This window comes from Dama dama, chromosome 23 (assembly GCF_033118175.1).
Source record: "Dama dama isolate Ldn47 chromosome 23, ASM3311817v1, whole genome shotgun sequence".
In the NCBI taxonomy this organism is placed as follows: domain Eukaryota; kingdom Metazoa; phylum Chordata; class Mammalia; order Artiodactyla; family Cervidae; genus Dama; species Dama dama.
In genome coordinates, this window is record NC_083703.1 from 69,752,230 (window position 1) to 69,778,910 (window position 26,681).

At 44.5% G+C, this 26,681-nt stretch overlaps 1 protein-coding gene, 1 long non-coding RNA gene, 1 other non-coding gene and 1 pseudogene across 3 annotated transcripts in view; 2 read left to right on the top strand and 2 right to left on the bottom strand.

Moving 5' to 3' along the window:
- The window catches only part of TOP1 (DNA topoisomerase I), a 69,425-nt gene extending 52,933 nt beyond the window's left edge, over window positions 1–16,492 (top strand). The window contains exons 13-20 of the mRNA XM_061127285.1: window positions 6,269–6,412; window positions 7,454–7,639; window positions 8,647–8,715; window positions 9,229–9,343; window positions 10,317–10,444; window positions 13,768–13,862; window positions 14,084–14,233; window positions 15,220–16,492. Coding sequence (XP_060983268.1) covers window positions 6,269–6,412; window positions 7,454–7,639; window positions 8,647–8,715; window positions 9,229–9,343; window positions 10,317–10,444; window positions 13,768–13,862; window positions 14,084–14,233; window positions 15,220–15,322 — 990 coding nt within the window. The 3' untranslated portion in view covers window positions 15,323–16,492. The remainder of the gene's footprint in view (window positions 1–6,268; window positions 6,413–7,453; window positions 7,640–8,646; window positions 8,716–9,228; window positions 9,344–10,316; window positions 10,445–13,767; window positions 13,863–14,083; window positions 14,234–15,219) is intronic.
- Window positions 6,878–6,980, top strand: LOC133045303 (U6 spliceosomal RNA). The gene has a single exon (XR_009690182.1). It is a non-coding gene; the product is annotated as a U6 spliceosomal RNA (small nuclear RNA).
- LOC133045120 (uncharacterized) lies at window positions 14,234–26,514 on the bottom strand. The gene is made up of 6 exons (XR_009690133.1): window positions 26,385–26,514; window positions 25,143–25,282; window positions 22,607–22,701; window positions 21,261–21,401; window positions 17,579–17,676; window positions 14,234–14,376 (listed from the first exon to the last, which is right to left on the bottom strand). It is a non-coding gene; the product is annotated as an uncharacterized LOC133045120 (long non-coding RNA).
- LOC133045317 (U6 spliceosomal RNA) lies at window positions 19,947–20,047 on the bottom strand (annotated as a pseudogene).
- Window positions 26,515–26,681: the final 167 nt, after the last annotated feature.

Sequence of the window (26,681 nt, forward strand, 5' to 3'; positions counted from 1 at the left end):
AAACATTTTTCTATCCCCTCAAGAATGTATTCATATCAGGGCTTCTAGAGTGTATGTTATATATATAATTATAAAATTATATTTATATAAAAAAAAAGTATTGTGATAAACGTAGCTGAAGCTCACTAGGTAACATTTATCTCTTTCCCTGGAGAATACTGAAATGAATTTAATGTTTTCATCCTTGTGTATTTTTACTACATTATGTGTCCATGAACACCATGTAGTACTGTTTTAAGAGGTTTGATTTAAAATTAGATATTTATTGAGATCATTTTGCAACTTATCTCACCACCTTTTGGTTTTGAGAGTTTATTATCTTGATACATATTTCTAATTTACCCATTTTTATTTGCTACATAGTATTCTATTTTATAAAAAGTCATCTGTTCTCTTGTCAACAAACATTTAATTAGAGTTTATAGTCATTTCCTAATATAAATAGTGCTGGAATAAACACATTTTCCTTGTGTATATACATGAAAATTTCCTTTAAAGATTCTTTATTAGATATTTCCAGATTGTTCTCTAAAGTACTGGAACGAGTTTACCTCACCACCATCCTCCCAACATTGTGCTCAAGTTTCTCTTTTTTCCGTATCTCTGCCATTGTTTCTAAAATTTTGCTCTTTAAAAGATGTTTGAAAAAAATAAATAAATAAAAGATGTTTGAATCTATGATCCATTAGAATGTATTTCTGTATATGGTTTGAGGTTGAGAGCCAATATATTTTTTCCTAATGCGTAACCTGTTGCCCCAGAACAAGTTAGTTGTGTTTTCCCCTCTCTCATATATCACATTTCTACATGTATGCCATATTGTTTCTGGGCTCTCTGTTCTGATTGTTTCTTTATCAGTAGCACACTGTCTGACCTAATGTTGCTTTATGAAGCCTTACCATTGAGTAGGACAAGTTTTCTTTGTCTCATTCTTAAACTTCTCTTTGCTCTCTGCCTTTTCACATTAATTTTGAGATAAATTTGTCAAGTTCTAATGAAGGCTATTGAGTTTTTTTTTAATAGGATTGCATTGAAATTACAGATTTTTTGAAAAATATGTACTTTATTTATTTGGCTGCACTGGGTCTTAGTTTGCAGCACGCTGAATCTTTAGTTGAGGCATGTGAACTCTTAGGTGCAACATGCGGGATCTAGTTCCCTCACCGAGGATTGAACCCAGGACCTCCTGCATTCTGAGCAGAGTCTTAGCCAATGAACCACCAGGGAAGTCCTGAAATTATAAATTAACAGGGGTGAAATATTGAGAGTCTTTTATTGAATCTTCTCATCCATGAACCTGTTACATGCCTCTCCATTAATTCATGTCTTTGAATATATCCTTCAATATTATGTCCTAATTTTTCCATAGAGGTTTTGCACATGTTTAAAATCTTTTCTAAGAGGGCTTATAGTTTCTTGTGCTATTGAATTTCAAGTATTTGTCATTACTACATTTTTGTTTGTTATTACTGGAGTAGTAATGCTGTTGGTTTTTTTAATATTGATCTTCTATCTAGCAACTTTGCTGAACTCTTATTCTAAAAATGTCTGTGTCTTCTGGAGTTTCTATATAGACAGTTAAGTGACATATAAATACAGACAAATTTTTACTCATTTCCTATAAATGTATATATATATGTGTATATATATATATATATATTTTTTTTAAGTACAGATATATTTTTAAAGATACTCAGACTAGACTGTCAATCCTAGGACCTTATTTATTTTAGAAAACTCTGAGCCATCATATCTTCCACAGTTTATAGACCATTCCTTTGCATTTTATTTCTTTTATCTCTTTAGGTCTGATCTTCATTTGGGGAAAGTTATCAAGGACTTACTTCTACTCACTAATTCTCTATTTGATTATATCTAATCTAAAATTTACCCCTCCTGTAATTTGCTTCAATTATATTTTTTCAGGATTTCTAATTATTTTTATTTCAAATTTACTTGATTTCATTTCATTTAAGGCATGTGCTTATTTTATCACTTTTGGAGTCCTTTTTTAGTAGATTTTTTTTTTCTTCTGAAAGTATTTGTTCTTTAAAAATGTTACCTGAAGTGAATTCATGTACTAATTATTTTTGTTGATAGTTCTTCTAACCCATTTCCTCATGTATTTTGCAATTAGTTTGTAAGCCCTTTTGACTGGGAAGTAGTTTTTGTTTTTGTATCATTTCCTTTTCTTTCTCTTTGCTCTGTACTTCTCTGCTCACTCCTGTCTTAGAGGGAGTCTAGCCCAGCTCAGCCCAAGTTGACACAGCCCCTCGCTTCAGGTTGCGTAAAAAGCGATAAGGCCCCTTTTTGCATGTAGCACTTCCAGTGCTATGTGTTTGGAGGAAAGTGGTGATTAAAGCATGAATTCATTGACCTGATCTGACCCAGAGGTCTATAAAGAGTACATTTTTGTCAAAGAGGGTGAAAGGTGGTAATTGGTAGTTTTACTTCATTGAAGACTTTGGGTCCAGTTTATAGGAGGCTACCATCATGGGGCGCACCTTCCTGCTCAGCCTCCTGAGATTTCTCCTAAGATTGCTTGCTTGTTTTTGTATCTATATTTTGTTCATTCACTTCTCCCATGTAATATCGCTAGACCTTTCCACTCCATCTCTGCTCCATCAAGGAATTTAACTCAAGTATGATGTGACTTACGGATTTTTGATAATTGAAAAATTTTGGGTTTGTGAAGGGTAAAAAACAGAGCTGAAATGTGTCCCTCTGATGTATCCTGTCTTTGCCGCTTTCTAGAAACTTGGATTGGTCTACTTGCAGTCATAACCAGGGTTACAGTACTTCCAGTCTCACAGGTCATTGAAAGGATCAAGACTTTTGAGAGTCACAGTAACCCACAGTCCAGCTACTGATAAGATTGTCCTGAGCTCATTCACATCTGTGTGTGCTCATCTTGGTTTGTTCTGCTTTTTCTCCCAGGATTTCCATTAAACAGACATCTTCTTGCAAGTGTTTCCATTCCTTTCTTCTTCCACTTTGTACTTGGTACCCAGAATCTGAAATGGCAGGGGAAATGATAGCTCTCTGGAACCTGTGTTTTCAACAAAACTCTCTGATCCCAGATAAACCATGGATATAGAGGTTACAAAAGGACTGCTTATAGTAGGTCAACCACTAAGTCCAACCTCTGCCAAGCATTATCTGGTCTTATAACCTGAGGAAGTCAGCCTTAGTAAAATTAAGGCTCCTCAAACCAGTTTTAACTTTACAAATAAAGTTCATAATTTTACTTGTAAATCAAGTATAGCAACCTTCAGGATCACTGTTGCTATCACATTGCATTCAGTCATATTAAAATATTCTCAGTGCCAAATACACATCTCTGCTTTTTCTCTTTAGAACCTATAATTCTGGGGTTTCAAAGATGTATGTGTCTACAACCTTTTAAATGTAACCATCTGGGGATTACAGGCTGGATTGAAGAAAAATGGCTTTATAAAACTTTATAGTCTTGGGAAGCTCTGATTTTGGTGAGTTTTATTAGAAGGCGAAAATAAGACGTGCTTATTTTAAAAAATTACATTCTGAACCTGACTTTTTAGTATACAGTTCTAAATTTTAAAGCGTAAAAGAGCTAGAACATTAAAGCTTCTAGATGATGTCATGGAAGAACATCTTCATGACCTTGGAGTAGATTTCTTGGACACAGAATAAACAGTTGAAACAGTGAACTTCATTTAAAAACTTTTGTTCAACAAAGGACACTACTAAGAAAACAAATATACAGGTAACAGGGAGAAAACATTTGCAACATGTATAGCTGACAAAAGGCTTGTATTCTGGATATACAGAGAATTCGTATCATTCAATATTAAAAAAGATAAACATCCTCATAATAAAAGAGCAAAAGTTGGATGCTTTAGAAGACAGAGGAATGGCCAATAAAAAAGCACATGAAAGAGTACTACTCATCGTCACTATCAGTGGAGTGCAGATTTAAGCCACAATAAGCTACTATTTCCAGTTCTAGGTATTTCTGCTGCAAATAAAATGAAAGCATATGTCCACAAAGACTGTACAGCAATGTTCACAATGCTATATTTATGCGAGTCCAAAACCGGAAACATCCCAGGAGTCCATCATCAGAATAAAGACAGTATAGTGTAGTCAGACACATTAGGGGTCATCATAGAATATACCATATATACACATACGAGGGAACTTTCTGGATTGACAGAAATACTCTCTTAACTTGATGGGGTGTAGGTTACATGGATTATGGATTGTCAAAACTGATCTAACTGTATACATAAGAATGTGTAACATAAACTCTTTTTAGAAGATTTAAAGTGAAAGGTTGAAAGGAAGTATTAGAAGAAAAAATACTACCTATATCTGAAAAGGATTTGAATCTATAAAGAACTCTATAAATCAATAATAAGACCAACATATTTAAGAATGGACATGTACGGAAAGCTGGTTAGGTTTATTTTTAAACATGGTATAAATACCTAGGGCCAGTTTATTGTCTTTTGTTTAAATTACGTGTGTTTGGCGTTCAGATTGCCATTCACTCTCTGAATTCTGTTCAGGGAAACTGAACGCTGCAGGGATAAGCATACTTCGTAGAAGCCAGCCTTCTCCTGTTAGACCTAGTTCAGTTCAGTTGAGCTCAGTCAGGTGGCTTCTCCCATCACTCCCATCTCTCTGTCCTTATTTGAGAGAATCTTGGATCCCTGTGCTAGGAGCCTAGCCAACCTGTGAAGAAGAGTTGGTCTGGTGGTTATGGCCTGTGAATGACTGATTTGTTAGGTTTGTAAACTTTGCTTCAGTGGTGTGACTAAGGAGTGGGCAAATGAAGACACAGACTCAGTAGGCCTGTGTGCATCAGAATGATGGGAAAGAGCCTGCTTCTGAACTGGAGACTGCTGTTGCAGATGAGCCTTTCGTGTATGTAAGAAGGGTTGTGAGGGAGATTCATTACTGTCTTGAGATTTATTACTTACAAGAGCAAAGCTTCTGTCATACGGTTTTCTTATTTGCCCTCTTCAGTGTCAAAGAAGAACCAGAGAGAAATTTTCAGCTTCCCATTGTCAGTATATAGAACTTGTATATTTCTCCTGTATCACTTAACCACTAAATCACCCACCTACAACAACAGGTAGTTAAGGAATCGCTTGTTTTGCAGCCACACAAGCACACAGCACTATACCACACACAGTTGGGGGAGGGTGCTGATGAATCATTAGCATAGCTGGCTAAGCTTTCATTTGTGAATGTTTGGAACTAAAAGTAGCAGACACTTCTTGCTTCGTGTGTCCCATACTCCTGCATGCTCAGAAGGCCAGATGCCTTGACCACAGTTCTTAGGCCTCAGAGACCGTATGTCTGTGTCATAGGTAGAAATCACTGTAGCTCTCTTCGGTTGTGGGCTGGGGGAATTAAGAACAGAGATTCTTGAGTTCTTAAATTCTATCCCTGTGTCCATGTCATGCAGTCTGTTTCTGGCCTTGTAATAATCCCTGGCCGTTTCGGATTTCTCCAATTTTCTTTTCTTTGTTTTCCCCTTTCCTTTCTCACTTGACATTAGCATCAGTCCTTGCTTGTGACTTTTTCCATTTAGCAAGGTCACAGAAATCTTCCCTCACTGTTGATTAGATTGTCTTTTCACACCCTTTTAAAAACCTTACATTAGCTTTAGAATCAGTTTTTAAACCTGCCACCAAAAGCTCTAATGTTAAAAAAAAAACCGTCCTCACAATAACAGTTTCTCTCAGTCTCATCAAGAATACTTTTAAATGCGGAAGTTAGAAAATGGTGAATAATTGTAGCTGTTCCTGGAAGTCATTGTGTTCCTTAGTAATTATAAGCTGTAATCTTTGGTTCTGATTCCTTGACAGTTCCATCAAACTGTGAAGGATTGTCTTGAATTTAATAAAGTTCAGTCCTAGCAGAAAACTGCTCTTGAGTCACAGAATCAGCAGCAAGACTGTGATGCTGACGTGGGAATAGGGATGTTTATACCCTTTGTATTGACAGAAGTTAATTTGGGGGACATATCATGTGGGCTTTTCTTAAGAACATAAAACATTTCACGAAATGAAAGCCAGAGGCTTTCTTAGCAATCAGACGGGAGCCAGTTCTGCAGGTCAGGGAAATAGGACAGCGTGCATTGTCACCTGGTAAATGCATTGCTTAACTGAAGCTCAGGTTCCTTCTCTTTGGTTCAGAGCTCTGAACTTGGATATTCAGTGTCTGTCTTTACTCCATTATCCCTAAGCAATACCCCCTTCGGTCTGGGTCTTTGCAGGGTGAGAAAGACTGGCAGAAATATGAGACTGCTCGGAGGCTGAAGAAGTGTGTGGACAAGATCCGGAACCAGTATAGGGAAGACTGGAAGTCCAAAGAGATGAAAGTCCGGCAGAGAGCTGTAGCCCTGTACTTCATCGATAAGGTGAGGGCATCTTCCTGTCAGACTGCCTACCATGTTCACCTTCATGAAGATGGAGGAGGCATGTATTCCTCCAGGCCCTGTACTTTAAGAACTGCTGGAGAGGCAGTGACAGCCCAGTCATCTGGCGTCCTGCTCACCCAGGCTCTAGCCTACTAAGGAAGGGAGAAGTGGAGGGACAGGTGTTGAGGGACAGACTGACTGCTGCTGTCTCGTCTGTCTAGTAGAAGGACTTTCATGAGTCTGAATGTGCCAGAAAGACTGACATTTTCAAACTCTTTGACCATGTGCCACCCCCCAAAATATTTTATATCACAACCCAACATATATTTGTGTTTGTGTATAACTGAAACAAATGTCGCACAAAACAATGCTCAGCCTTTCTACGAGCAGCGAGTTCTGATAGATTTTCCTCTGTTCCTTATTTTTTAAAAGGATGGTTATAATCCTTAAAACTGGTTAAATAGTGCTTGCTTCGGCAGTACAGAGTAAAATTGGAATGATACAGAGAAGATTAGCATGGCCCCTATGTAAGGATGACACACAAATTCATGAAAACTAGTTAAATGATCGCCAATGTATCCTAACTACAGTTTGGAAGACAGTGCTTTGGAGATCAGTTTCTCGCACTCCTTCAGGAAAAAAAGGTTTCATGTTTTCCCTTGGTTTTAGCACTGTTTATATTTAACACAAGTTCTGAATTAAAAATTAAGAAAAATTCAGAGATTAGCTTTTTGAGTCTGATTGCCCACAGTTTTAAACATCTTCTTTCTTCCATCCCCATTCGAGAGGACAGAGTAAAGAGACATGTGGTTTTCTGGGCAAGTTTAGTAGCCCTTGATTCTCTCCCCACACTCTATTTGATAAGGGAAGAAGCAGCAGTGCAGATCCAGAATTCCTGGGCCTTGCAGACTGATGCCCTGGCCCCAAAGAGACTTGGGAGGTTTCTGATTTGGGTTTCCTAGACAGCATATGATATTGAAGTTTCTTCATTCGTGCTTATCTTCTCCCCGCACCCCCTCCCCCCATCTCCTCCCTGGACAGCTTGCTCTGCGAGCAGGCAATGAGAAGGAGGAAGGAGAAACAGCGGACACTGTAGGTTGCTGCTCGCTTCGTGTGGAGCACATCAATCTGCACCCAGAGTTGGATGGTCAGGAATACGTGGTGGAGTTTGACTTCCTGGGAAAGGACTCAATCAGATACTATAACAAAGTCCCCGTTGAGAAACGAGTGAGTTACTGTGGCCTGAGCTCCCTGGCCTGCTTCTGCTTTCATTACTTGTTGAGTGCTTTTCCTGTGCTCTGTGTTTGGCTGAAAATGAACACTAGGAAAAATGGTTTGAAGGAGTGAAGAGGTCCTGATTGGTGTCCTGTGTACCTCCTTTGAGCACCTGCCCTTTACCCCAACCCTGTGCTACAGACCATGCTGTAAAGAGTTGGCCCTCACCACAAGTTGCACGTCATGTTTATCCCATTGTGTTGTTTTAATGATATAACCACACTTCAGTATCCCTTGGTTGTATTTCAGATTTGTCACTTTTGTAGCTTTGTTCAACTTTTCCCCAGCTCCTGATTCAGCAAAAAGGTAGCCCTTGAGTCTCTGGACCTCTCAGTCCAGAGCTAAAGCAGGTGCTGCAATGCCATGGCCCCCAGAAGGATTGTGCTTGACCCGACAGAGTGCAGTACCCCGGCAGTCCAATATTTCATCAGTAGCTGGGTTTTGCTGGCTGCAGAAATGTTCCAGATTAAATGAAGCTAAAGAAATCTGACAATTAATGTAATATCTGAGTTTAGGTTGGATTCCATACTGGGGAGGTGAGGAACATCAATGGGTCAACTGACAAAATAGGAATATGAACAAGATTGGATAAAAATGTGTCTGTCTAATTGACAAAGCTGAGAAGTTGTGTGTGTATATAAGAAAATCTCTCTGTTCTTAGGAAGTACACTGAAATACTCAAGGGTAAAGGGCATAATTATGTAAGTACCCAGAAATGGCTCTGAACAAATAATTATGCATATACACATATAGATGTAGAAAGGAAATGAGTGTACATGTACACTGCACAAATCGGAAATGAGGTAAAATACTAATGGTGGGTGAGTCTCGATAAAGGATATGGATTTGGTTTTGTTGTTAGTCTTTTTGCTTTGTGGGGTTTTTCTTTTTTTGCAAGGTTTATGTTGTAATTATTTTCAAAGTAAAGATAATAATTAGGCTCTGCTTATTTCTTTTAGGTTTTTAAGAACTTACAACTATTTATGGAAAACAAACAGCCTGAGGATGATCTTTTTGATAGACTCAATGTGAGTGGACAAAGCCCACCGGGTTGAAGAGGGGCCCAGCCAGAGGCTCCCAAGCTGCTGAAGAAGAGGGTTGCCTGGGAGTGACTGGGGCTTTGCCCTTAGCCTATCCCGGGGCACCCTGTATACCCTCCCTTCCTCAGGCACACACAGATCCATGGCCAAAGCCCTGGGATGGGGTGGATGAACCCTGCCTTCTATCCTCCTCTGGCTTCTGCATAGCACTGGCTGGAAGCTCAGTCACCACTGCTAGAGACCCAAGACCTGTCCCTGAAATCTTACTGGGGAAGGTCTTAATAGGGAGGGATACATATACTTTATTGGTCTGCTTAAGATCAAAGTGCTTCTTAGGGAGGTACATGTAATTCTGTATTCTGGAATTCTACCTTTTCCTAACTTCCCACTGGCAGGACAGTAAACTTGTAATTGCATAAATGTCCTAGAGCTTGCCAGGAGGGCCTGGATGGTATGGCTGCTACTTGAATCCCATCCTTTTTGTTGCTTTGTATCCTCCAGACTGGTATTCTAAATAAACATCTTCAGGATCTCATGGAGGGCTTGACAGCCAAGGTGTTCCGTACATACAATGCCTCCATCACGCTACAGCAGCAGCTAAAGGAACTCACAGCTCGTAAGTACTGCCTGGCCAGACAGGGACCACAGCCTTACTGCTGATGTCCACTATCCTTAGTCGGCTGAGTCCTAGATCTGTTCCACTTTTCCTTATTAACGTTGTGACTAGAAACTTTTCCCCTCCACACCGCAAATAGAGGGCTAAGGCTTATTAGATGGATAAACAGATCAGTTCTGTCTTCCCCCAATCCTATTCTTCTAGATAAGCTTTTAAGGAATGCTGACAGGGGCTTTCTATCTGCTCTGAAAGTGCCTGTATTTTGTGTATTGTATCTATGTTATTTAAGAGCTCACCAAATGAAGATAAAGTGTTGCAGTGTTTTATTAAATTGGAGAGAGTAAGGTTGTCATGGTTACTAAAACAGCATAGGAGCAGATCCTTTCCCTGAGGTTTCTTTTTATCCCCCTTTTAAGAGTAGATAGTATTTTCCTAAAAACTGGCTGCTGAAAGTATCACCAAGATCTGCAAGCTTTTTTCCTCTGGAGTCTTAATTCTAATGAGTTTCCACTATCCTCTAGAAGTATGTCAAATGGTATTAGAAAATGGTGTTCAAAAAGCCAAAGGCAGGTGTGTTGAGGGTCAATATTTTAGGGTGTGGTAAAGAATGCTACATGACGCAAGTGAAAACATTTCTCAGGTGACACTTAACATTTTCCTTTCTGGAAGATACAGTGCCTTGTGGTTTTAAAATGTAAAACTTATGGACCCTTCATTTCACCCTCCTCTCTAGGCTATCTGTCCCAGTTCCGTGCTGTTTTGGGTGGTTAGACAGGGGAGGTGAGCACTGGGGAAAGCAGGTGATGCTGTTGACGCTCAGATTTTGACCTTGTGCCTTGGGGGAACCTGAAGTGATCATCTGAATGAGATGAGGCCCAGTAAACCCTCAGGATGGAGTGCTGGGGAAGGTGTACTGTGTGTGCTCTCTTGTTACACAAATTGACTCTTCGTCACCATTTTTCTTTCTTCCCAGCTGACGAGAACATCCCTGCAAAGATACTGTCTTATAACCGTGCCAACCGAGCTGTTGCAATTCTTTGTAACCATCAGAGGGCTCCACCAAAAACCTTTGAGAAGTCCATGATGAACTTGCAGTCTAAGGTATTTTGGATCTGGATGGTGGGGGGTAGCAAAATAAAAAGAACCATGTCTGCTATGGCTATTTACACTCCACCCTCTGGGCTGGGCTGGCAGGTGGCCAGTCTTGGGTCTGTTATGGAAGAAAGGTTCATACTAAAGATGCATGGAAATATGATAGTAGTTACTCCTGGTTGAGACACTGAATATCGGGTATTCATTGTCCAGTGAGTATTCCGAGTTGAAAAGCTAAATTTAATGTAGCCTCTTTGAAATACTGCTAATTATTGTCCTTCTACATGAGGATAATGGATACAAAGATAGTCTTCACAACTCCTTTCCACAGCCCAGAAATACAACTGTTTCCAAATTAGATTGTTTTAAATTGAAAGGATGATGAGACAATGATATTTAATTTCCCCTAATCCTAGCACAACTATTTTTAGTTTTACACATTTCACATGAATCATATTTTTATATAGCTCATCACCAAACATCTGTTGAATACTGGCTTTGTGCCAGAGCTGCTGCCCTAGAGGGAGAGACTGACATGCAAACAACGAGATGCTATTCCTCTCTCCTTCCTCCAACTCTGCCTGGTACTGACCTTTTAAGCTGCAAGGCACTTAGCATTTGATGATGATCATTTCTGTGTTACCCATGGGTACATAACTAATCCATTCTAATGTATTAACCCACCATGAGAATTTGTAGCTATTTCACTACAAAGTAGATACATAGGTTACAAAGTAAACCAATTATCTTGAAATATATTTACGCAAAGGTCTGATATAGTAATAGACATGGTTTTACTAATAGGTGGGTCTAATAATTGTAACTGTCAAGGTAGTAATGAATATAAATGATACTTTGATTTCTGCAACAATTACAATATGAAAATACACATACCATCTATTGGTAATAAAGTCATAAGTATTACTGATAATACTATGTTTAGTTGCCCACATTCATAACTGAAGAAGTGATGAGTTTTAGCTAGGGGTTAATTAAACTACAGATTGCTGCTTTTTCCATCTGTGCTCACGAAGTACTATACCTGGACAGCTGGAGTTCATAAACCACTGCTGTAGAGTGGGGCTGCATACATGTTTCCAGGCCCAGGGGGTTCTCCTTCTGTTGACATTTCTTCCAGATAAGTACCCAGGTGTGGTACATATGGGTCAAAAAACACATACAACCTGCAGTTCATGCTTCACATGCCACCTGGCTTTCCTGAAGGAGTGCACACATCCACAGTACACAAGAATGTGTCCACAGACGTCTCCAATCCTTGGACCACGTGACCGGCAGGCAGAGCGCCTGTCCAGACCGCCCATCCTTGCAGCTCTGTTAACAGTGGTCATGTGGTACCATTTACTCTTCTCATTGCTATCATTTCAAGCCAGAAATAAAAGCATGAATATTCAGGTGGTGTTTACCTAATTCAGGAGACCCATCCCTGGAGCATGAGGAGGCCTTTTGTTGGCCTCACTCTGGAACCACTGTTTGGGCAGTCCAGGCTGCCTGCCAGACGAGCCCTCTAAGCCCAGGAACCCTCTCCTGTGTGCCCACAGAGCAAACACACACCCCTGTTTGCCAAGTGAATCAATGGGGTCTTTAATGCTTTGAGAGAATTTGACATAGCCTGCCAATTTAGTATTCACAGAAATGGTTAAAAGATTGTGGTTTGTTGCATTTCTAGCTTAAGAAGAATCTGGCTAGTGGTGTCTGGCTTTTGTGTAGTCAGTTCCTTCAGTTTGACTTTGGACAACATAGATGTTGGAAGTAAGCCATTCGTAGTAAAATGCATTTAATAATTCTCTCACAATGATGGCCTCTGTTTCCAGTCTTGGGCTGTGTGTGTAAATCTAACAGACAATGCCAGGCTGAGAGCAACAGCCCAGTGTATCAGAGTCAGGCATGTATTTATTCTGCAGAGGTTCCCTTGACCTTGGGGGTTAGCAGGGTGATAGCAGGTCGGGGTTCTCCTGTCCCAGCTGTGAGCTCACCACTCTGCGACCCCAGCCCCACGGTGCTGCCGGCTGCTGTCCTTAAGCAGGAATAGAGAACTTAAAACCGGTGCTCTCAAGCGAGAGAGGCTGGAACTGTCCTTTTCTCTTCTTTTAAAGACTGGGGCCCCAGGAGATTTCATTTGGAGAAAGAACTCCATAGCTAAAAAGTTTTCAAATCTGCTTTGAATGATAACTGTTTGAATTTCCTTCCTGTCTCAGCTTTCTCGCCTTTTAAAAACAGAATGCCAAAGCCAGGCCATGCCATGTATTGGCTTGGAACAGACGAGGCTGAGTGGTTTGGCTTCCTGGGTACCTTTTAATTGCCATTTTCTAGTCCCTTGGGTATTCTCTTCAGTGCATCTTTTTTTTTTTTTTTTTCCTGGAGGAGTTAGCAGCTCTTCTCAGAGTGCTGGTAGAATCCGAGGAATGAGCTGAGCTCAGTAGATGTAAGGACTCTTGTCTCAGCTTCATAAACAGTATCTCCTGCAGGATTCTTGAGATGCAGGTGACAACCTGGCCCAGGATCCATCTGATAAACAGCTCTCACCTGTCATCCTCTTGCCAGTATCTAAAACCAAAGTGTTCTCTGATTGAAAGATTAGCACCTACACTCCCAGTCCCAGTGGGTTCTTTCCCCGAGTTTCTGGATTAATGGGTCCCCAAGTCATTGCCAGTGGTCATGTATGGATGTGAGAGTTGGACTGTGAAAAAAGCTGAGCGCCGAAAAGTTGATGCTTTTGAACTGTGGTGCTGGAGAAGACTCTTTAGAGTCCCTTGGACTGCAAGGAGATCCAACCAGTCCATCCTAAAGGAGATCATTCCTGGGTGTTCATTGGAAGGACTGACGCTGAAGCTGAAACTCCAATACTTTGGCCCCCTGATGGGAAGAGTTGACTCATTGGAAAAGACCCTGATGCTGGGAGGGATTAGGGGCAGAAGGACAAGGCGACAACAGAGGGTGAGATGGCTGTATGGCATCACCGACTCGATGGACATGAGTTTGAGTAAATTTCAGGAGTTGATGATGGACAGGGAGGCCTGGCGTGCTGTGATTCATGGAATCGCAGAGTCGGACACGACTGAGCAACTGAACTGAAGTCATTGCCATAAAACCTTCATTTCTTCAAGGGTGACTGAAGCATATAAATGGTCAAGTAGCATTGGAATTCAGCACCCGCTGCATATCTACTCTATGCCTTCATGAAGCCACCCCTGGGTGTTTTAATGAGACAAAACCACTAGGCTAGCCTACTTGGTGGAGACATCTTGAGGAGCCCTGTTTTCTCTCTGGACTTACTTCATTCTTAAATCTTACTGTTGTTCTTCCCTACCCAGATTGATGCGAAGAAGGAGCAGCTAGCAGATGCCCGGAGAGACCTGAAAAGTGCTAAGGCTGATGCTAAAGTCCTGAAGGATGCAAAGACCAAGAAGTATGTGCCTGGTGTGATGCAAAGCTGGGGTTGGGTGAGAGAGAAAAAGCGTCCCAGCGTCAACCAGAGGTCCTAGCTTTCCTAGGGTTTCTGAGTGACGTCTTCTAGAAATGTCTGGGCCTGTGGCTTTTCTGCTTTTACTGCCCCTGGGTGGCAATGTGGGGATACGGTGCTCCCGTCCAGAGGCCAGGCCCAGTTCCTGATGACTTCCTTTCTTCCAGGGTTGTAGAGTCAAAGAAGAAGGCTGTCCAGAGACTGGAGGAGCAGCTCATGAAGCTTGAAGTTCAGGCCACAGACCGAGAGGAGAATAAACAGATTGCTTTGGGAACCTCCAAACTCAATTATTTGGACCCAAGGATCACCGTGGCTTGGTAAGCACCACGCCCTTCTTGAAGGCCCCCTGCTGGCTTGGGAAGGGTGATGTCAGCTCTCACGCGGTTCCTACATTGCACACTTCAGAGAGTCCTGTCTTCTGCCGTGCACACTGCAAACGCATTGGGACATCCTGGATGGTCTGAAATGGTCAATACTGTTATACCACCTTGGAGTGTTTATTTTGTCTGCTAAGGCAGGTATGGTCCCCACCCCTAGTGGAACTTTAGGATAAGGATGGAGACTCTTAGTCCTTATTGGAGGAAAAAATAAAAATGAGCCCATCTACCTACATTTGAACTTCTCAATAAAAAAAAATTTTTTTTTGTAAGTGAAGGAAAAAAGGTACAAATAAGGAGAAAAGAAAAACAAAAAACGAGAGTACGGATCTGAGCAACCTATGCAAAGAGTTTGCACCATTGTTTACTTGTTTCCCTGTAAACCCCCCCCCCCCCCCCCCCAATAAAATAACATCCAAAATAAATGACTTCTTTTGGAAGATGCTTATTAGTTAACTTGAACTATTAGTTTGTGGGCTTAAGAGGAGCAGCCATCCCCTGTGGGCCAGGGGTTCCAGCCAGCTCTTGTCCCCTTTCTTTTCTTTATGTCCTGTCTGGTGCTGGAGGTTTGGTTGGCTTGAGAGGCGATAGAGTGTAATGGTGGAGAGCATGGACTCTGAAGCCAACGTGCTTGGATTCACTTTTCAGCTCCATGATCACTAGCCACATGAGAATGAAACCAAATCACCTAACTTCTCTTAGTTTTTCATCTGTACCTTTTTCATTTACACACCTGCAGTCGTACCTACTTTAGAATGTTGGGATTCAGTGAGTCAAGCACACGAAGCCCTAAGAACACATCTGGTACCTTATTAATTCTCCTTCTCACCAGATGGAACAGAAGGTGGCACATCCAGGCCCCAAACTGGGTCTGACCCACGTCTCCTGAGACACACTAACCCCCCTTCTCTCTCCCTTATTTGCAGGTGCAAGAAGTGGGGGGTCCCCATTGAGAAAATTTACAACAAAACCCAGCGGGAGAAGTTTGCCTGGGCCATCGACATGGCTGACGAGGACTACGAGTTCTAGCCAGTCTTGAGGGGCAAGAGTTCTGTGAAAAGGAACAGTGTGGTTTGGGAAAGATGGATAAACTGTGAGCCTCGCTTGCCCTCACACCTGAGGGAGAGAGGCAGCAAGTCTTAACCAACATCTTTGAGAAAAGATATTATAAGGGAGAGCTGAGCCAGTTGTCCTATGGACAACTTATTTAAAAATATTTCAGATATCAAAATTCTAGCTGTATGATTTGTTTTGAATTTTGTTTTTATTTTCAAGGGGTCAAGTGGATGGGAATTTGTCAAGAGTTCTGCCAGGCAAATTCACTGTTTCACTGAAACATTTGGATTCTCTTAGCTACTGTATACGAAGTCCGATTATATTGGTGCGTTTTTACAGTTAGGGTTTTGCAATAACTTCTATATTTTAATAGAAATGAATTCCTAAACTCCCCTCTTCCCCATTTCAGGAATTTAAAATTAAGTAGAACAAAAACCCAACGCACCTGTTAGAGTTGTCACTATCTATTGTCATGGGAATCAATTTTCATTAAACTTGAAGCAGTCGTGACATCGGCAGTGTTTTGGTTCAGACACCTGTTCACAGAAAAGCATGATGGGAAAATATTTCCTGACTTGAGTGTTCCTTTTTAAATGTGAATTTTTATTTCTTTTTAATTATTTTAAAATATTTAAACCTTTTTCTTGATCTTAAAGATCGTGTAGATTGGGGCTGGGGAGGGATGAGGGGTGAGCGAGTCTAAGGATAATAAATAATCAGTGACTGAAACCATTTTCCCATCATCCTTTGTTCTGAGCATTCTCTATGCCCTTTCAGATACCCATCTTTTTCATTTAAAACCCCAGTCTTTCACTTGAAAGATTTTATTGTATAAAAGTTCCACAGGTAAAAAATTTAGAGGAAAATGAGTATTTGGTCCAAAAAAAAAAAAGGAAAAATAATCAAGATTTTAGGGCTTTTTGTAATTGTGTAAAAAATGGAAAAAAAAACCCACATAAAAAGCAGAATTTTAATGTGAAGACATTTTTTGCTATAATCATTAGTTTTAGAGGCATTGTTAGTTTAGCGTGTGTGCAGAGTCCATTTCCCACATCTTTCCTCAAGTATCTTCTATTTTTATCATGAATTCCCTTTTAATCAACTGTAGGTTATTTAAAATAAATTCCTACAACTTAACGGAAACTTGGTGTCTGCCTCTGTGTTAGCCCAGGGCCCCGGGCCAGAGTAGGGCTCCAGGGCTGGGCCTTGGTGTGGGATGTGGTCTGCCTGCTCCTGGCTGCAAGGGTGCCTCCCTCCCCAGGAGCTGGGGCTGCATCTGTCTGGCCACCGTGGGTGTGGGCTGAAGGGGAGGGAGCCAAAGTCCACATCCTTAGAAGGCAGGCCCAGGAAGTGAGGGCGGGTACAGAAAAGCTAGAACAGGTTGGGTGCAAGAACTATATTTGGAGCCTAGGGTAGGTTTATTGAGCAAAGTGGAACAAGTGTATTCGGGAAGCAGATTTTAGAACACTTCTGTGTGTGCTGGTGAGAAGCAGTGGGGAGCTTCTTTGGGCCTACTTACGTGGCTAAGTTACTGTCAGGATGGCGGGAATTAAGGATACTAAGCCAGTTAAAACACTGAATCCCAGAAGCTCTTCTCCAGACAGAGAGATCCTTCTGACAGAGAGGGAGCGGTCTAGAACCAATTCTCGGTGCTCTAGTACCCGAGTCAGTCAGGATCCCTACAAAAATTGTTCCTCCTTTTATCCTAGGTTATAGCTAAGTCTGTGATGAAGTTGAAAGATTAAGTCTCCTGGTCAAAAGAAGCAGGTAACAGGAAGGCCAGAGTGGTCAGAACCGATCATTTAGCTAGCCCTAAGTCCTCTAGCCTGCCAGCTAAGGGTATATTCTGGGAGGATAGCCATCTCCCTGATGGTCTCTGAACTTGGAGGCCGGGGCTGGGCCAACTGCAGAGAATCCTGAAGGGTCCTTGGCAGCCTTTATTTCATCAGCCAGTGAGAGAGGCAGCATTCACCCCAGGGAATAAAGGAGGGTATGGAGCCACTATTGCTTTGGAGCAAGAGACTGAAGCCAAGTATTTTGAGTTCAGTGGTTCTGGGGAAGCTATACCCTGGGACGTAAGGAACAGCAACAGAGAGGCTTGTCCATGAGCCCTGTCAATGCACTTGAGTAGCACCTGTCACAGCCAGGGGACAACCTTGGGCCACCAGTGAAAACAGGATAGGAGGCCCTGCGGGCACATTTAACTGATGAGCAGAAACCTGTGCCTACCTTTTCTGGCAAGGACTGTTCTTCTGAGGGCCGGTGCAGAGCAACTAGATGCTGGTCAAGAACAGCTGTGAAGGACTTCCTGGGCAGTCGCAGCAGGCCTGGGAGAGCAAGCCAGAGAATGGGGGAAGCTGACCTGACCACTGTGACAAGGGAAGAGGCTAGACAGAGGTGAGGGCCAGGTATGCAGGGCCTCAAAGGACGCCCAAGCATGAAGTCAGGAGGACCACCCCCCGCTTCCTAGTCATCTGGCAGGTAGGTTCCCTCCTCCCACTTCCAGCCCTTAGGTTGGATGTGCAGGGTCTGCCCCACCCTCTCCTGTCAGGCCCTTCCGTGTGAGGCTGGGGTCCAGCTGTGGGCAGAGGGAGACCACTTCCATGTGCCGCCCCAGCCAGAAAGCTGGTGCTTTGCTTGGCCCCTTCCTCCCTCACCGCCACCCCCCACATCCTGTCAGCAGGTCCTGTCTGTTCTCCCTGTCAAGTCTACCTCAGGCCTCTGTGACATTTTTTTTCTTTTTTTTTTAATGAAAAAAGAAAAAAAAGAAACCACAACTCCCAGCCCTTTTCAGCCACCACCCCCTCCCTCTCTCTATTTCACAAACAAGCACCTGGAATGAGTCACCCCTACCACCCGGTCACTCCCCCACCCACTGCTACTAGCTTCTGCCCCATCTTGCTTCCAGTACCCCCTTCCACTCTGACCACAGTCACCCAGGAATGAGCGACCAAACCACTAACCAGGCTCTGCTTCTGCATCTCAAACTTGCAGTGGCACCAGACACTTCAAAAATCACTAGTGATTCTTAACGTGTCATAAAATCCACCCATTTCCAGTATACGGTGACTTCTAGTAACCACTGAGTGGTACAGCCATCAGTGTGCATCAGTTTTAGAACTTCATCCCCTCGGTAAGATGCCTCATGCCAGGGACAGTTAACCCCGTTCCTACCTCCAGCCTCCATGAATCTACCCTCTCTATAGGTTTGTCTTTCCTGGACATCACACATAAACGGCATCATTCCCTTAAAGCACCCCTCGCTGGTCTCCACAGTGCCACCCTCTCCTGATTTTATCCCTCCGTCTCGGGCTGTGGCTTCTGTTACCACCTCTATCAGGTCCTTAGCGGCTGCGGTTCCCTTTTGTGGCTGATTTCATTCACGCTTGAACGTGATGAGCCCCACATCCCTACCTCTAACCTAGGCCCCTCTCCTGAGATCCAGACACACACTGCCAGCTACACCTTGGTGGGGATGTCCACGGGCTCTAGAACTGTGTTTGGAACCTGCCACGACCAGCCCACTGGCCGTGGTTTCACATCTCAGGGAAAGGCACCACCATCCACTCTGTCTCCCAGCTGGAACCAAGGGCAGACATCATCCTTCACACCTTTCTCTCTCATATCCAGTAAATCACCAATTCTGATAACACCTTCTAAATACCACATACATCGAATCCAGGTATTTCCTCCATAGAAAACTTAAAAATTTTTTTTTTCCTGAGAAAAGGAATTTTACTTACATTTCAGTCTTTACAAAATCCCCCATAAAATGGGTTGTTCTCTCAACTTGTTTTGAACCAAAAAACACTTTTTGGAGAAAACACATTATCCTGAAATGACCTCAGTCAAGCTAGTTTTGGATGATTGTTAGTCCCCTGACAAAACCAGTAAACAAGGAAGCAAAGAAATTTACCACAGACTGGGCAATTATTTCTCACAATCCCAAGCACTGCATTCGAACAGGTTTCTTCAAGATGACTTTAAATAGCAATACGGTGTTGATTTTTTTCAGGTTTGAAAATGGCACTGCAGTTATGTATATATGTTTTTAAAGAGTCTTTTAGAAAAACACTGAAATATTTATAGACAACATTATAGAGCTAAGATTAGTGTCGAAATTATATGGAATGGGTTAGTGTATCGAGTTTGACATGAAACAAGAGTGGCCAAGAGTTCATAATTAAACTGTCTGATGGGTACATTTCGCCATGCTATCCTGTCTCCATTTATATACACTTTAAAGTTTCTGTAATATTTTTAAAGCAATACAGTGTAAGTGGGGATTATGTCAATCATTGATATGTATCTACAGAAGAAATGAAAAAAAAGCTATTTAATGTTAAACAGAAAAGTAATTATGCTTAGGTTAAAAGTTCCAGTTGACAGTATCACATACTGATTCAAAAAGTATTTTCTCTGCAGCAACATGGATGAATCTCCAAAACATTATACTGAACGCAGACCAAAGGGTACACACTCTGTGATTCTACTTATATGAAATTTTAGACCAGGCAAAACTAACCTGTAGTGACAGAAAGTAGACTTTGTGGTTGCCTGCTGGGGGCGGGGGAGATTGACTTTTTTTTTTTTTTTTTTAAATATGGAACGCTTCACAAATTTGCATGTCATCCTTGTGGGGGGCCATGCTAATCTTTGTATTGCTCCAATTTTACTGTTGTGTTGCCAAGCTGAGCATGAGACGGACTCTTAAAGGGCACCCAGAACACTGTTTGGGGTGATGGAAATGTCCTATGTCTTAACTGGGTGGGGGTTACAGGGGGGTATACATTTGTCAAAGCTTTCCAAACTTTACACTTAAAATGGGTGAATTTTCTGTAGGGTATTCCTCAATAAAGCTGGTTTTTCATAAGTGCTCTTTCCCAACTGAGATGATGATGCACTTTCAGAACTTACACTAGATGGCTCAAAAAGTGGGCTCTTATGATGACAACTATATAGAAGTTAAAGATTCATGTAAAGAGTTTGTAACGGCAAATTCCCTGGTGATCCAGTGGTTGAGAGTCCGCCAGCCCATGCAGGGGACATGGGTTCAATCCCTGGTCTGGGAAGATTCCACATGCTGCAGAGCAGCTAAAGCCCATGGGCCACAACTACTGAGCCCACGTGCCCTAGAGCCTGTGCTCCACAACAAGAGAAGCCACAGCGATGAGAAGCCCTCGCACCGCAACTAGAGTGTAGCTCCCGTTCACCGCCAGGGAGAGACAGCCCGCAGGCAGATATGAAGACCCAGTGTAGCCATAATTAACTAACTTTAAAAAAGTTTGAACATAATTACTGAAAAGGCTAGTGTGGGAAAAAAATCAATACTTATAAATTAATACAGCATTTAAAATAATATGTGACTTTAAATACGTGTAAAATATGTAACTAAATAAACTGCCACATGTGGACATCTGAATCATGTATCCCTAAAAATATTTATGCTGTCATGAGAGGCCCGCATACCACAAGAAATAGTTGTCCCCATTCTCTGCAACAAGAGAAAGCCTGTTACAGCAAAGAAGACCCAGTGCAGCTAAAAACAATAAATAAACATAATTTTAAGCTTTCTGCTGTAGTTGCAAAAATGGCCACAAAACACCTGTGGTGACCTTAATTTGAAAACAAGTGATTGACAGTCTTGTATCTGGAGCAGAATACCTCTCACTTGACTCTGTGCCCACAGCCACCGGCAGGTCTAATGAGGTCAGCTGTCCCTCCCCAGTGCTCCAGGGGCCCTTATCACACTGAAATGTCTTCTGCTGACAAATGTCTGCTGGCATTTCTCTCTCCCCTCCTGGAGTGGGAACTTGGTCTGATTCCTTCTGCTGTCTCACTGCTACAGGGGTGGCATCAGGAACGTGTGCTGGAAGAAGGGCAGAAAAGGTAGAAAAATAGTGGGTCTGACCTGGCCTGGGCCACAGCAGCTAGCAAGGGTGCTCCCCTTCTCTGCCTGCAGAGAGGCAATGACAGTGTCCCTGAAGTCCAGCTCTCCTGCCTCAACATCTGGGCCCCGCAAGAGCGGCGATCAGTAGAGGTGAAGCAGGGTCTGTAGAGAACACAGAGTCCTAGCCTGGTTTCCCCTCGAGAGACAGAAAACACGAGGCTCTCGAGGGGCTGAGAGTACATCACGGGTGTGCAGGAGGATGAGACCTAAGAAGTGTGAGGCCCGGTGACTAAGGTGGAGCCATGGATGGATACTGGGGACCAAAGCTTAACAGCCAAGACGACAGGTTGAGGGATGGAGTTCAAGGTGCACTAAGGTGAGTACTTACTAAGCACCAGGTGCAGGCTGGCTGACTCAAACCCATGAGAAGGGCTGGTCAGCCACCTAACATAAAATACTACTAAGTAAAAATTAAAGAAAAGTTTAAAGAAGAGGAATAAAGTTTCATATGTGGATTAAATTAGATGCTGCAAGTATATAAATCTGCCTACCTTCAACTGTGGTATGAGCTGCCTGCACTTTACTTTTATACCTTCTACAGTCACTCAAGGTCATTACAGGGAAGAATGAAAACTGGGTGGGGATTTGCTGCTAATCTGCGGAGAACATTCTCTACTATTTCAATCAAGTGTCCCCTTAAGAAACTTCCCTTATCATTTAACCTCAGGAAAATCTTTCTCCCCCAAGGAATCAGTTATCAGAATACAAAGTTTCTGCTTTGGATACCAGGAAGCTCAATTTGATTTTCAATCACCGCAGCCATGCTAACCCATATTCACTGAATTACATTCTTCCTTTAGATAATAGCATATCCCATTTTTATGGTACCATATTTCTGATTTCTTAGGAAATTCTCAGAGTACTTAAGACTGAGAAAGAAGACACCCGTGGTGGGCAGAGGGATGTGCCACTCAGATTCCCCTTTGAGGGAGCACTTGTTGCTAGGAGACCATCAGCCCCCTAAGACCACCGTGGTGGCAGACATCTGGGGCTGCGCTTGGCCCAGGACAGGCCACGTTCAGTGCCTGGTGGAGGGACTGCAACAGAGCTCCCTGGGTGCAGGCTGAGGCTGCCGCCAGACCTGCATCATAGCTCAACTTCTCCCAGTGCCCCCTCCCATTTTCTTCCCTCCCTTCCACAGTGCTGATCCCAAGGACGTGTCCTGAAAAAACACCCTGCACACTAACCTCTGTCACAGAGGCGTCCCAAAGAACCCAACCTGGAACAAGATGTAACCAAACAACCAAAAATAGAAAACACATCAGGTATGGGTATTACAGGGAAAGAAAATACTGAAATCTTCATACCTAGGTGGAAGGCAATGTGATGTGGACTCTGGATGGGCCTGAATCCCATTTCTGCCGCCTCTTAGCTTAATGTCTCCGGGCCTCAGTTTTTCCTTCTGTAAAATGAGGATAATAGAGTATTTATCTCAGACTTCCGCGGTGGTCTAGTGGTTAAGAACCCGCCTGCCAATGCAGGGAACACGGGTTCAGTCCCCAGTCCAGGAAGATTTCCCAGGCCGCGGGGCAACTAGGCCTGTGCGCTGCACCTGCTGAGCGTGAGCCCTAGAGCCCCGTGAGGACAATGAGAGAAGCCACCATGATGAGAAGTCTGTGCACTGCAGCTAGAGAGTAGCTCCTGCTCTCCGCAAGTAGAGAAAGTTCAGGTGCAACAATAAAGACCCAGCCCAGCCATAAATAAATAAGTTGTTCAAAAAAATAAATAAAAGTACTTATCTCAGGGCTGTCATGAAAAGTAAACGAGTCACTGGGGGTAAAGCAGTTTTACGGGGCTTACCATATGTCAAGTGATGCTCTAAGTGTTTGGTAAGTAAACACCCATGGGGTCAGGCTCACAGGGCCAGAGGGGCAGCTGGGCTGGGACTCCACCTCCCCCCCGACTCCAGGCACAGGTACTGGTGTCGCCGGAGCATGCTGAAGCATGAGTGTTGACAGAAATAGGCTCGAGCGAGGCGAGCCTGGGTGATGTCATGGGCGTGTGCCTGGTGTGGGTGCTGGGCTGCGCCTCCCAGCCAGCGCAGCTGCAGGCACTGCCAGTAACACCCACGTCCCCATATATATATGCTGAGCTGGGGGAAGCCCATACTGGTCACACCCTCGGCTCACCCTGCTTTTCCTGAGTCTCCTTGGGTGGAGGCAGGCACCTGAGGCCTGGGATGCTGGCTCAGAAGTCCCAGGAGGAAATGGGGCCCTGTTTCCTGATTGAGGACCTGGCAGCAGGCTGAAAACATGAGCTCCTGTTGGCGGGGATTGCTGAAGCCCCTGGAGGCCCAGCCCCAGAGGCAAAAAGCAGAAGCCAGGAAGCCCGGGCTATATGTCGGGAAGCTCTCAGAAAATGGAGAAATGGAGATTTCTAAAAAGCATCACTGCCCACCAAGTTGTGAGGGCAACAGCACTTAGGAGGCCTTCTGGGAAAATGGAAAAGATCAGATGAGCAGCAAGGGGCCCAGCCAGCCCCCCACCTGTCTTCCTGGCCTCACCAACACCCCCACTCCCCCCTACTCCATGCTCCCTCTCAGTAAATTCTAGCCTTCTTCCCATTCCTAGACTTAACTAAGCTCTTTCTGGCCTCAGGGCCTTTGTATATGCTGTCACCTTGTCTAGAAAAGACTTTCCTCCAACCCACCTCTAATAATACAGCCAGCCATCTCCTCACATCCTTCCAGCCTCTGCAGAGTCCCGCAGAAAAGGAAGAGGTCTTCCTTGTCTACTAGATCTGAAGCAGGTCTCCCTAATGTTTTAGCTCACAGCTCTCTGTTTTTTCCCTCCATCACAATTGTCCCTACACAACAGAGTGCTTACCTGTCTTAAATCTGTGAATTCCTGGGGGCCTAGTGCTGAATTTCTCTTGTTCTCCCGACTCCTGGCACTAGCACTGAGCACAGACAGGGAAGCTCAAGTCTGCAAACAGGGCCGAGCACGACATCAAGCCCCAGCAGGCCCAAGCCACACACTGTGAGCGCTCAAGGTCTGCACTCACGCCTCCTGTGGCCAGGGCCAGCCATGCCAGGGGCCTCCCCTCACCCTTGCTGAGTAGCCAGCCAGCCCATGTGCCCACTGTCCACTGGCACCTACGGAAGCCAGGGGCTCTCCGGTGAGGAAGAATATGCATGGTGTCAGATTTAGGGGTTCAAATCCTCACTGGTTAATTGTGTGGCCTTGGGGCGAGCCGTAGAACTTCTCTGAATCTGTTTCTCATCAGTAAACTGGGAACAATAATCCCTGATTATAGTAATTATAAGGATCAGGTGTGAGCACATGCTGCAAACCTTGTAGCGCTGGGCCAGGCACTGGGTCCTTTCATTCCCTCCCGCCTACTTTAAAGGTCTGTCACTAGGGGGCAGTCCATCTCAGCCACTCCGCCTCCCCTTGGGTGACCACAGCCAATTAGCACAAACGGCTGCCTCAACTTCAGGCTGAATTCTCAGCTCCTTGGGGGCTGCACTTGAGGGGATCAACACACATACACATGCTACCACTACAGTAAGACAAGTCAAAGGCAGTCCCCAGACATTAGTCATCACCCAGCTGGGTGGCCTGCCTGAGCACATACTCTTATATACGTACTCACACATTCCTGGATGCCTGGATCTTTCCCTAATTTTTTTTTTTTTAATCATTTTTTGAGGGTCACAAAGAATTGGACACGACTTAGTGATTAAACAACAGCAGCACATGGCACGTGAGATCTTAGTTCCCTGAACCAGGGATCAAATCTGTGCCTCCTGCATTGGAAGCATGGCGTCTTAACCACTGAACCAGGAGGGAAGTCCTTGGATCTTTCTCTAGCATCAGCTGGGTGCCCTGCTGGGCCTCTTACCTCTGAAACGCAGTACGTGGTCCTGCTTTGTCTGGCTCAACATCCGTCAGACAGGCTCTACTGTGACTGAAGGTGTCTTTAGTTTGGGCGGTGTTCTGTGACGGGGCCATCAGACTGCCCCGGGTGCGTCTAGGGAGTGGCTGCACAGCACAAAGAGTACAAATTAATCGAATAACCACCAAAAGACCTTGTGCCTGGAGAATGGAATGAAAGGGAGGTGGTGAGAGATGAAGTGGGAAAGAAAGGGGCCAGACCATGCCGGACCTGCTGGGCCAGGTAGGGGATTGTGTGCCATGGGAATTCTGGATGATTTAAGCCTGGAGGTAGGGAGTCAGGATTTAATTTCATTTTGAAGACCAGAGCATAGGGGCTTCTCTAGTGGTCCAATGGCTAAGACTGCACTCCCAACACAGTGAGCCTGGGTCGATCCCTGGTCAGGGAACTAGATCCCGCAACCCCCAACTAAAAGATCCTGCATGCTGCAACTAGAACCCGGTACAGCCAAATTAAAAAAAACAAACTAGAGCATAGGGAATACACGCAGTCAAAACCAAGGAAGGTAAACAGTCTGAACGAGAGAAGATGAGCCTTGAGGTTGTGGGCAAAGCGAAGACATGGGAAGGCAGAGGGAATGGGACTTGGAGTGCTGCGGGGTTGAGGGAGAGAGAGGAACTAAGGCTGTCTCCAACGGTTTTAGCCCCGAGCACCTTACCAGAGGCATGTTCTGAGAAACTGAAAACCAAGGGAGAAGCAATTTGAGGAGAGATGTGAGATGTCTGTGCTACGTGGGTACGTGGAACAGGTAACGGGATGCAGGGTTGGGGGCGGGGGGGGCGGATACAGCTTCGGCGCTCGGGTGCCTGAATTTGGCGGGGGGCAGTGACGCCGAGGGAAGGGTCAGGCCGCCTTGGGAACTGACTCAGGACCCACCCCGGAGGAAAAGAAGCTGCTGAGGTGTCAAAAGGCAGCGGCCAGAGACGGAGGAGGAAAACAAGGACAGAGTCGGCCCGGGAAAACCAAAGCTCGGGAGAGCATCTGCAGCAATGGTGCGGAGCCACAGGGCCTGAGCCCACGTCCTAGTCGCATGGAGACTCGCGGCGTAGGGGTGCGGAGGGTATGGCCAGGCCAAAACCACTGGAGGGCTCGCAGGGGATGCTCAGGCCTGTGGGCTACTCCGAATAACGGGACTCCCCCACCCCCCCCCCACCACACACACACACACACACACACACACACACACACCCGCGAGGCCACTTCGGCCGCAGGGCCGGGAAGATCTTGGGTCCGACGGTCGCAGGCGCTGCCGGCGGGGCCGCCCCCGGCTGCCGGGGGAAGGGAGGGGGGAGAGGCGGGACAGGCAGGCTGTCCGTCAGAGCCTGCCGCCCAATCACCGGGTGGCCCCGCCTCCGCCCCGCCCCGGAGAGGGCGCGCGGAGGACCCGCCTCCTCCTCCTCCGCCGCCGCCGCCGCCGCCGCCGCCGCCGCCGCCGCCGGTGTGAGGCGGCCCGGCCTGGCCTGGTTCCCTCCGCCGGGCAGCCCT